The sequence below is a fragment of the Coffea eugenioides genome, chromosome 2 (genome assembly GCF_003713205.1).
Source record: "Coffea eugenioides isolate CCC68of chromosome 2, Ceug_1.0, whole genome shotgun sequence".
Taxonomy (NCBI): Eukaryota; Viridiplantae; Streptophyta; class Magnoliopsida; order Gentianales; family Rubiaceae; genus Coffea; species Coffea eugenioides.
In genome coordinates this window covers 19,158,588-19,170,114 of record NC_040036.1, presented here as the reverse complement: position 1 = coordinate 19,170,114, position 11,527 = coordinate 19,158,588, and the positions used below count along the sequence as shown (strand labels likewise).

The following is an 11,527-nucleotide window of genomic DNA, read 5'->3' as shown; positions in this document are numbered from 1 at the left end:
TTATAATATCACAAGCATTGTCGATAGCAAATTCAAAGAGAATATGGATATCCGAATATACAATAATGCATACGGTAAACTTACTATATTTAATTTAATTACTGCACAAATTTTTTAAAGTTATAATTATAACTTATACTTTCTTTCATTTTTACTAGGTTAAATATTTTCTAATACTTGCTTACATTCAGAGCATTAACATAGAAAACATGTTCTATGAGTTATACAAAAATTATGGACAACTATGTGAAGGTCATTTTTCAAAAACAGTGTGTATGCATTGTAATGACGTGGTCGATACTGTTGTTAGGTAATTAATTTCATGTACCTTTAATTTCAACAAATTTTTTGTATTTTATATAACATTTTATTTGTGAAACAGGTACAATATTAACATACAAATCAGAGATTCCAGTAGTAACATGCATCTTAATCTACATGACAGACATGCACGATTCGTATTTAGTTGTGATACTTCTTATCTCATAGAATTACAAAAAAAGTAGAATTTCTTGATATATGTTTATTTTTTATAATGCTATTTATAAACTATGTAAAAAAAATACACTAATTTTGAATTTCGCACGTACTTAATTCTCAGGACAATGGTGATAGGTTATTCAACCAACGAATCAATTCATGCAAAGATCGTGCATTTTCATTTGTAATATGCATTCCACAAAATTTAACAGAATTAATTAAATCACCAATTTTGACTTTCGTACTAAAAGTTGATTGGTGTGAAAAATATTCGCACCTTCATACAAGATTATCAAATCGAATGCATAATATTTGTAAGTATTTCATTTTAACAACATTTAATTACATTCATTTTTATTCATATATCATTCATTTTCTAATATAAATTTTTATTATTTTTTCAGGATCTATCTTCCGAAAAAAGGTAAATTTTGAATAATATACACATTCTATCATATTTCAAACTATTGTTAGACAGATACTATATTTTAATTGTGTTGGTACAATTTTTTAACCTTTTTTAATTCACCTTTTTATTTTTATTTTTTTAATAATATCAGCACGTGCGTAGCACGGGTATTCACACGAGTATATTTATATATATTCAAGAAGAGGTTTTTAGCAGAAACTCTCTCAATGACTTCTAAATTTCTCATTCTTTTTTCTAAATTTTTGTATTTATTTTAATACACAAAAATTAGTGGGTCATAACTCTCCTTATCACCAATCAAATTTAAATTTAAAATATTCCCACTATCTCTTAATTCTTCCTACAACCACTCCTACAAATTCTCTAATCATCATCCCACGTTTCTCCTTACATTTCCTCCCACGTTTCCCACTTCAATTAAGAGTCCACTCCAACTATTTCTTAACTCATCCTACAACCACTCCTACAAATTCTCTAATCATCATTCCACGTTTTCCCCTTCATTTTCTCCCATGTTTCCCACTCCAATTAAGAGTTCACTCCAACTAAAAGTCCTCCAATTTAAGAATTCCACCCCAATTAAAACTCCTCCAAAGAATTCCACCCCCAATTCCCTCACCCTCTCTCTCAGTTTCTTATTTGTTTTTTGTTCTCTATTGATTTTGTAAATGTATTGATTTTGTTTCTTTTGTGAGCAGTTATGGAAGAGATTATGTGCACCGACTTCAGCGAAAATCTACCTTCTTGCGGAGAACTGAAGTATATTCTTGCTAGCTTAATTTTTCAGGTCAGTCCCCTCTGCCTTTTAAGTATGTTTTGCTGTTGATTTGCTTTTTGTCATGAATGATATTACATTGATTTTCCGATCATTCATTATTTCTGAAATTTTTTTACAAAATCCTATGAACGGTCGTTTGCTTATTGTTACACCGTAAAGCAAAGATACTCAACAGTGGGATAAAGTATAAACACAAAATCACAAGCACATGCTCCAAAAGACCCATTAAAGGCATGATTTATGCATCGACCATGCTGTTGCTACTCAAACAGCAGCAATTCAGCAAAAATGAAAAGTGGAAACGATGTGTGTGAAAAACAAAATTGTAAAGTTTAGTTGCACTTATTGTTCATGATAAGACACAAACTCGAACCATCAGAGCAGGGCCTGTTTAACCTTTAATAATTAACCAACGTGATATTCTGGAATCTCAATTTTTAGGCCTGCAATAGTCTCGCTCATTAAAGCTACTTGGCAATGTACTTGAAGGCCCTGTTTTTTCAATCATATTTAAACTTCACTTGAAAGGATTAGAGATTACCTTGACCCAAAAGAAATAAAGAAAAACGGAATAGAAACACTATGGCGGTAGCTTTTAAATTCTAATAACCACATCATCTATCCTATTCATAATCGGTAAAACCACAAGGGTCATTAGATGGGAAATTGAAGACGGTGACTAAAAAAAAATATGATTTCTCTTGGTATTTGAAAAATTCTGAATTCTAACTAAACTTAAACCAAAAGAATAAATTAAAAATTATAGAGGTTACCAAATTAAAAGACTATATTGAATTGGATATTAAAAGATGGTTTAAACATAGTAGGGACTAAGAACCAAAATATTTGAAAAACAATTCTATATCCAAAAAAAAAACCTACAAGAACAAACTCATTTTCCCCCAAAAAAGAAAAGAAAAAAAGCCTATAAGAACATATGCCCTTTTCCAAATTTAATAATTTATCTACATTATGAACATATTATAAACTAATGGATTCCTTTTTATTTAATATTAAAAATTGATTTTAAATATACAAGTGATAGCAAAGAGAATGAAGCAGTTAGCGACATGTGAAAAAATCGAAAAAGACAAAAGCAATTAGAGGGATAATTTCGCACAAAAAAATAACAATAAGCGGTCAAAGTACCTAAAATAAAAATTTGTGGGTTAAAGTGCAATTTGAGGTATAGATGGGAGGCATTTTAGTGCATTTATTGGTTTGTTTTCAATTAGTGGTGCTTGGTTTTGCTGGGTTTTTGGGATGGGGGGTTGTGATTGCAAATATGTGTGGCTGGCGCTAGTGGGCTACTTGCTGGAAGTTGGAAAAAAGTGAGTTACTCTACAGTCTACTCGCCTCGGTGCTCATAATCGGACGTGTGGGATGGGGAGGTCCAATAACGGGAAATTTTCAGTAGTTTCGTTGGACTAAAAATTTTCAAGTGCAATCGAAGTACAAGTCATTATTACAAAAATGTAAAGATCATGCATTTTCATTTGTAGTACGCACTCCATAAAATTTAACAAAGTTAATTAAATCACCAATTTTGGCATTCGTACTAAAAGTGGATTGGTGTGAAGAGTGTTCGCACATTCAAACAAGATTATCAAATCGAATGCTTAGTATTTGTAAGTATTTCATTTTAACAACATTCAATTACATTCATTTGTAGAAATATGTCATTCCCTTTTTTAATATAAATTTTTATTTTTTTTTATGATCCATCTTAAAAAAAAAGACAATTCTTGAATGATATACACATTTATTATATTTCAAACTATTGTTAAACATATATTACATTTTAATTTTGTTGGTATAATTTTTTCACCTTTATTTGTTCACCATTTTATTTTTATTTTTTTTAATAATGTCAGCACCGTGCGTAGCACGGGTATTCACACTAGTACACTCCTATTCTACATACATTCGATTAGTGGTGGCAATTCGGGTCCAATCAGGTTGACCCGACCCGCCAAAAAATCTGTTGACCCGAACCCGACACGTCAACCCGTGACGGGTCAGTATATCTGACACGAACCCGAAAATTTTGGGTTGGCGGGTCGACCCGAAATGACCCAGAAATTAATTTTAATTTATTAATTTATCACTGTAAATTCTAATAAAATCAATTTCTCACAAAATTAATTACATCATCAAGTAATAAAAATTTAAATAAATAATTTCAAATCAAATCCAAAATAAATTAAACACCGTAAAAGTGTTTTATCCCAAACCAAATATAAAATAAATTAAAATGAATTATATTATTTGTCCAAATATAATAATTTTAACTTCACACAAGGTAAATAAATTCATTTAGGATTAAGTAATTAATGCCTTTGAAAAAAAAGAATGATTTAGTTTAGTTAGATAAAATAATTTTTATGTTTATTAAATTATTTTTAATTTGTAAACGGGTCATATCGGGTCATATCAGGTCACCACGGGTTGACCCGAAATCGACATGTTTTCTTTTCGGGTTCATCGGGTTCGACCCGATTCTGACCCGAACCTCCAAAACTTCAACCCAAACCCATTAATTTCATATTAGATTCGTGTCGTATTTTCGGGTCGTGTCAGAAATTGCCACCCCTACATTCGATCAGTACAAAGCTGGTAGAAAATCCTTACTTCTTTTCTTTCATTTATCTGGTCAATAAGAATTTCCTTTTTTAGCAAAAAACAAAAATAAAGTCCCCTTCAGCTCGATATCTTATCGGACGGCAGATATGAAACTCGAGTCCAGGAGCACTTTTCGTGGCGCCTCGTGAATGGCTCCAATTAAAACTTCCAAACTTGTGGCGGCATCGGCGAAACTTCACCCTAATTACAGCGGAACCCCGTTTCCAACCGACGTCGTAAGCAATTGCGTAGATTGTAATCAGGCTGTCCCCATGTTCCCACCTCAAATGACCAAATTGCCCTCGTTCACGTTTTACCAACCACTACGGGTCTCTCAGACGACAGCTTACCCAACAATTTCCGCAAATCCTAGTTCAAAGCTCAATAATCAACATTTTGCTGATCTGCTAGATATAAATATTACCTGAAAGAGTTGGAAAAGTAGATTGATCAATGCATTATCTAGACGAGAAGCTAAGTTTCAGTGGCATATGATAAAGGCAAATACCTTTTATCTCCCTGGATCGGAGCCATTTCCAAGCTTCTTTAGTTGCAGGTGAACTTTTGTTTCCCGAAGAAATTGACTTTTTTTTTTCTTCCCCTTCTGAATTCAAGCTTTTGTATCTTTGATGGTTTTGGGATTAAATTTGTAGGTTAAGGAGCTTCAGGATTTCGGCAATGGCGCCGCCGGTGCTTGCATTGGCTCTACCGTCTGAAACTGGCAGAGTCCTTAGTATACAGTCTCACACGGTTCAGGTATATTATCATCATTGCTTTGACTCTGATTATTCATGCTCAAAATTAGATTAATCTTCCCAAATTATATATGTTCTTTGTACAAATTTTGCATGTCAGAGGCATGAAATCCTTGTTCCTGTTTTTTTCCGTTAGAATAGAAAGGTTTTGGAAATTCTATCTGGGTTCTGCATTAACTGGTCATTCTACTCATGACATATATGTAAACGACGATGGTGATACTACAGAGACCAAGTTAAAGGGAAAAAAAAAAAATCTGAACTCCAAATTTATGCATCGGGTGTAACATAATTGAAAGTGCAGCAAGCCAACTGGGTGTACTGGTTGCATAATCTGACGTGGAACAGCCGTTACTCCCTATATTTCATTAGTAAAACTGTTGAAGTCCTTGGAATATTTTTACTTCAAACTTTCTAAAGCAATTGTTTTGTACCTCGTGAGCTTGTCATGATTCAGCAAAGATATGTACATTAAAGCAGTAGTTGTGGCCCATGAGATTGTACCTCTTTTCATCTTGGTATTAGTTTGTGCTGCTCATATAATGTGAGACTGGTGCGTGGGTGATGTTTAGTACTTTTTTGGCTCAGGGGTATGTAGGCAACAAATCAGCCGTATTTCCTCTCCAACTATTGGGCTATGATGTGGACCCCATCAATTCCGTGCAGTTCTCGAATCACACAGGCAAGCTGCTTATATCCACTTCATTGTCAGTCTGACCCCTGAATTATGGTGAAAGGTCATTTCTGAATCTGTAAAAGTTCAGGCATAAATGATCTAGAGCTGCATTTAGATTTTTGTTTGATGAACTTGAGGATTATGCAGGATACCCAACTTTTAAGGGGCAGGTATTAAATGGAGATCAACTATGGGACTTAATAGAAGGTCTTGAAGCCAATGATTTGTTATACTATACACATTTATTGACAGGTATATAAGAGCACCAAAATTTGTTGCTGATCTGTTGTGTTGCTAAACTTTCAGGATTCTGATCCATTTCGTTAGCTACATTGATGTCTTTTCTGCTGAAACCTATGAACCTTTAAATCTGCTCTTTTAATTAGTTTGATTGCGTACTTTCAATCACAAAGAAAGTTTGTGGTAAGAGTTAACATATTAATGTTAATTGACCGTTTAAGAAAATGCTATTTTATTACTGTTTTGTGGATAGTAGACAAAAAACATTCGTCCATGTTTGTGCTTCTCTTTGCTATAAGAATTCACTTTTAATCTGTTTGTGTGCTGATTTTGGCTGTATATCGTAGGTTATATTGGTTCTGTCTCCTTCCTGAACACTGTGCTTAAAGTTGTTGATAAGCTCCGGGCAATCAACCCCGGACTTACATATGGTAAGTCAAATGCTGCTTCTTCTTCTTCTTCTTTTCACTCTGTTCATATACTGGTTATGCTATTATATTCTCCTGGTTTGAGCCCAGCCCAGACAATTGGGTTATTTTAGCCTTTAAAAAGCAGTATAACTGATATGTCATGCTTGCTCTTGTGATGGGGTGGGTGAAGAGGGTGGCTTCTTTAGATTATCAATTCTTTCACTAGCGTATACAATTTGCTATAAGTGGAATCTTCTGTCAGTCTGTGATCCAGTGATGGGTGATGAAGGAAAGCTTTATGTCCCTCAAGAGCTGGTTTCAGTGTATCGTGAGAAGGTAGCTTTATATTCTCTTCATTCAAAATTATATATGACGTTACATTCAAGGGCTATAGCAGGTTATATATAGTAAATGTTGTCTTCACTACTGACTGCCCAAACTTCTGCTAACGTGCCAACCACAGCTTTTGGTCAGAAATAAATAAGCAGTTTGATGTAGAAAACAAGAAAGCCTTGAAAATTTCAGGTTGTATTGCGCAATTATATGTATGATAGTCTAGTTACAAATCAAAATTTTGTATCAACATGGAGTTGAAGTTTAACTACTCTTAAGACAAGATGATTTTAGGAGTCTTTTACATTTGTGACTGACAGAAAAAACCTAGTATAGTTCCCAATTTAGCTTCCCTGGAATATTTCATCTAAAATAGTTGCCTACTGGTCTCACTTTCTCACATTATTTTTGCGACTTTAGTTAGTGAAATCTTTCATTGGGCTTTAATATTTTGTAAGCTCCATTTGCTTAGGTTGTTCCTGTTGCTTCAATGTTGACACCTAATCAGTTTGAAGCAGAACTTTTGACTGGCATCAGGTAATCATCGCATCTAATTGATACTTAAGGCATGCAGTCTGATTTAATTTTCTACTTGTAATTGTTGCAATATCCCTTACACTCCCTAAGCACACTTCGCTTATCACAGGATTGTATCCGAACAAGATGGACGTGAAGCTTGTAATAGACTACACACTGCTGGACCCCCAAAGGTTTACATAGCTTTAACTTAGAGAATTAAATCTAGATCTTTGTTAAAACTTGTGTACACATGCTACATAGTTGTGTTGCTTTTTATTAACATGCAATTTAGTAGCTTTGTTTCGGAGAATGCTCGAAGGATAAAGAATATATTTTACAGCTTGCTACTTTCCTGAGATGATAATTTGGAGAAGAAACTTCTTCCATTATTTGCTTTATAGAGACTGAAAAAAAGCTTTTTTTTTTTAAAAAAAAAATCTTTCCATCTAAATGGATTAGTTGGAGCAGGTAAGCACTTTCTTTTTGAATTGTTCAATCCTAGTAATGCCTGAGCAGTACTTCATATTCTGTTGTAATGCATATTTCTTTCTCCTGATTTTTCTCTTTTCAACAAACATTGGGTGTGTTTGGATTGCAAGAGTTTCAAATAAAAATTTCAAATTTCGTTTTGCTTGCATCATACACACAATTTCCAACCATCTTTTTATCTCACATACATCATATCACAAAAATGCTACAGTAATTATTTCAAATAGCTTCCTATCTAAACAAACTCATTATCTTTTACAAAATTTGATAAGAGTTAGCGACACACACTCTTTTCTCCGCTTTATTGTATGTCTATTTGAAATTGTGTGAATTTATCAGTTTATAGAAATTCATCAAGAGTGTTGTATGTCTCTATGCATGTATACAACCACCCATAGGGACACATTTATTGATGCATATGTAGTCAGTTACCCACTGTAGGGCTTTTGTCTAATGCCTTTCATATGCTACCCTTTCCTTTGACCATTTCTTCCTGCTTTTATTGTGTTTGGGAGGGGTAATTTTTTGTAATTGGAAATCACTAGCTATGCTTTGTGGAAACTCATAAGAAATAATTGACTTTTTGATCAGTTAAAACACAATTCACATACAAAGAAGTTACAAATCAATCTGACATGCATGTATTTTCGTGTTAAAAAAAATATATATTTTACCACTCAAGATCTATATAAGATTATGTCATAATCTTTTGTGCAAAATTCTATAACATTCAAGCTCTTGGCCTGTATCAGGTTGTGATAACAAGCATGAACATGGACGGGAATCTTATTCTTATTGGCAGTCATAGAAAAGAGAAGGTGAGGACGGACTTTTTTATGATGATATGTACAAGGTCTATAGCTCTGTGCCAGTCGATGCTATAGTGATTTAGGATGAGAACCTGGTTAATTTCTCTTGTTATTCGATTTGCTAGTTCTCATTCATTATGGACCTTGATGGAAAATATGAATGTAGAGAGCTGGAAGTTTATCTTTTCTCCATATTTCTTGGTGTCATTCTTTGGATGAATTTTTCCTTCACTAGGAATTTTATGTGGCGGTTCAGAGTAAGATCACTATGCACTTATTCGTATTTGCTTGGCACTTGATTGTGATAGGCCCTGCCTCCTGAGCAGTTCAAGATTGCGATACCCAAAATTCCTGCATATTTCACGGTATGCATCAGTTTCTTGTTAATCTATCTTTTGACAGGTTTATCCATGAAGTACTTGAGTTGCTCAAAAAGTTGTTATGGATGAGGCTACAACCCATAATTTCTTGATGAATATGAATACTAAAACTGAGAATAAAGTGTAACTGAATATGATTTTTGATCTAATTGATCTATGTAAAGGAATAAGGAAATAACAGTACTCATCTGATCACAACAGAGTTGTTTCATCGCAGAAAGAACTCAAACTCATGGTAACCATTCACACTTGGAAAGCCAGTTTGCGAAGTTGCTAGAAGATTTAACTATAAGACATTGGAAACTGTAGGTAGACGGGTCTGAGAAAGACCATAAATTCAAAGTTGGTTCGAGAAACCTTAATATCCCCATTTTCAATGAATGGGATACAAATCTTTAGACATGGTCTGTGCTAGATTGTGCTGGAACTATATTCTGAACCATAATGCTAATTTGTTCATGTTTGTTTGTTTGGTCTGAACTCTGTGTTAATAAACACATTTAATGTTTTTGAGCTGCTGGGTGATGTGGACAAATTTGAGATGTCACGGCATTTGTGAATTTGTTTTCTTCGACCTTAAGTTGGATTTAGAGCTCTCTCGTTTTCATTATGTAATCACTTTCTTGCAGGGAACTGGAGATCTAATGACTGCATTGTTACTTGGATGGAGCAATGTAATATTTAGTTACCTAAATCGAATCCTTTACCGTATTTCTTCCATAATTGTTTGTTTCTGATTTTAACTTGTTTTTATATTATTAGAGATACCCTGACAATCTTGAGAAAGCAGCAGAGTTGGCTGTATCAAGCTTACAGGTATCAATCTAGGTGCTGCTACCTTTTGCATTTTAATAATTTGGTGGTATATGAACTGCTGATGCTCCGTAACACAAGCGAAAACACCCAAAGCTGGATAAATAAATAAATAATTATGTTAGCCTTGTACAATACTTATCTGGATTGTAAAAAGGCATTTTTCCTTGGATACTTTATTTTTTGCAACTTGATTATTAGGTTATTGTTTTATCTTTCTACAGGCACTTCTTGTGAGAACATTAAATGATTATCGAAGGGCTGGATATGATTGCCAATCAAGCAGTTTGGAGATTCGGTTAATTCAGAGTCAAGATGACATTCGAAACCCAGAAGCCAAATACAAGGCAGAAAGATACAATTGAATGGATGTAAGAATGGAGATTTATTCTGGGACCATTCTGATGGATACAGGAGCCGTTAACGGTACCAAGTCATTGCAGTAAAAAAGAAAAAATTGTAAGCTTGATATATCACAGAAGGAAGGCTTGCCAAACTTGAATGGCTTATGCCAGCACAAAAATAAATGAAGTGTCTAAAAGATCTTCTGGAAATAAACAAGATGGAACACTACCTGCCAATGTGAACAAGTCGAGAACATGATGGAATCTTCCTCTTTTGATTGTCTCAATGAGTATCCAGTGGAATCTCTGACTGGGTTTTGTGGCTAACCTACCACACGTTATACGAACATGAATATGAGGAAAAACCGAAAGATGAACAAGTCGAAATGATTGGTGATGAAGAAAATCATAGGTAGGGTAGCTTTCAGGAGATTAATGAATGACCTTCTCTCCTTTCACTTTGAAAGCAACTCTTCAATACTACATTCCAAACAATGTGCATGTTATGATTCTATTTTAAAACTAAAAGAAAGTTGAGATTGCGAGCCCATTTTTGTCTATGGAATAGCTAAATTCTAATCTAAAGTCGTGATCACATTCGCCTGAAAAACTGTCTAACAATGCAGTTGCAGGCAGGATTATGTGGGACTCTGAATCAGTTGCTGAAGTAACACGTCCGCGGAGCATGCTAAAATTGCTTCATGGGTGAGAACGGGCCTGAAACATGTTTTCCTAAGAACTAAGAAGGCCGTCAATTTCGGTCTGGTCCCATAGTCGGTGCAAACTTTTTTATCTGCCAGCCGGATGATTGATCATAGTTTTGATATCATATTAATTGCCCTTTTTATTTTTTAATTTTGTTGGTCAAGTAATATGTAACTTTTGGACATATTACACTAATCATTTACTTTCTTAACCTATAGAAAAGGAGAAGTTCTATCATGCCTTTTGAGTACCATACTGATAAATATATATATATTTTTAAGAACATATTGATAAATATCAATTCTCTGTTAGATGTGTAAAAAGAGATATCAACTCTAAAAACAATTTCAAGAGTTTGAACTGTAGCAAAACATAATATTCAAAAGAGATCGTAAAATCCTTATACTATATAAGAATGAGTTGTGGTTAACGGGAAGTTTGAATTTCAACTGCATGGATAGGGATATTTTGGAAATGTGAAATGTTGTGTAAGTTTTTTAAAACTTTTGTTATAATTGAAGGCACCATGTATTTAGGTATATTTACCAAAATACCCTCATTTTTGTACATTTAAAACTTTGATTTATGAAGACATTTGGGTATTTTTGGAATATGAAATTATTTTGCAACCCTTTTTACATCGAATATAACTCATATAAGCTTATGTATTGGTGTAATTATTGAAATGGTGTTATAGACACATTTAATTGAAGTGTGATTTTTATTGTGCAATTAACACAAAGA

At 33.7% G+C, this 11,527-nt stretch overlaps 1 protein-coding gene across 2 annotated transcripts; it reads left to right on the top strand.

Annotated features, from left to right (window-relative positions):
• Positions 1-4,655: 4,655 nt before the first annotated feature.
• Positions 4,656-10,612, top strand: LOC113761548 (pyridoxal kinase). 2 transcript variants are annotated; one of them, XM_027304592.1, is made up of 13 exons: positions 4,656-4,866; positions 4,964-5,066; positions 5,654-5,747; positions 5,889-5,993; positions 6,329-6,412; positions 6,654-6,727; positions 7,197-7,261; positions 7,371-7,434; positions 8,485-8,550; positions 8,850-8,906; positions 9,551-9,595; positions 9,684-9,737; positions 9,959-10,610. In XM_027304592.1, exons 1-13 carry the CDS (start codon positions 4,802-4,804, stop codon positions 10,097-10,099), a joined length of 1,017 nt encoding a protein of 338 aa, XP_027160393.1. In that variant the 5' UTR covers positions 4,656-4,801; the 3' UTR covers positions 10,100-10,610. The 2 variants fall into 2 exon arrangements, with proteins under 2 accessions (XP_027160393.1, XP_027160395.1); XM_027304594.1 differs by lacking the exon at positions 8,485-8,550 and having other exon boundaries at positions 9,959-10,612.
• The last annotated feature ends 915 nt before the right edge of the window (positions 10,613-11,527 follow it).

Coding starts and splice junctions, on each gene's coding strand:
- LOC113761548 (XM_027304592.1), top strand. CDS start 4,802: ATGATAAAGGCAAATACCTTTTATCTCCCTGGATCGGAGCCATTTCCA. Junction 5,748..5,888: donor GCAGTTCTCGAATCACACAG/GCAAGCTGCTTA, acceptor AGGATTATGCAG/GATACCCAACTTTTAAGGGG. Junction 7,435..8,484: donor ACACTGCTGGACCCCCAAAG/GTTTACATAGCT, acceptor GGCCTGTATCAG/GTTGTGATAACAAGCATGAA.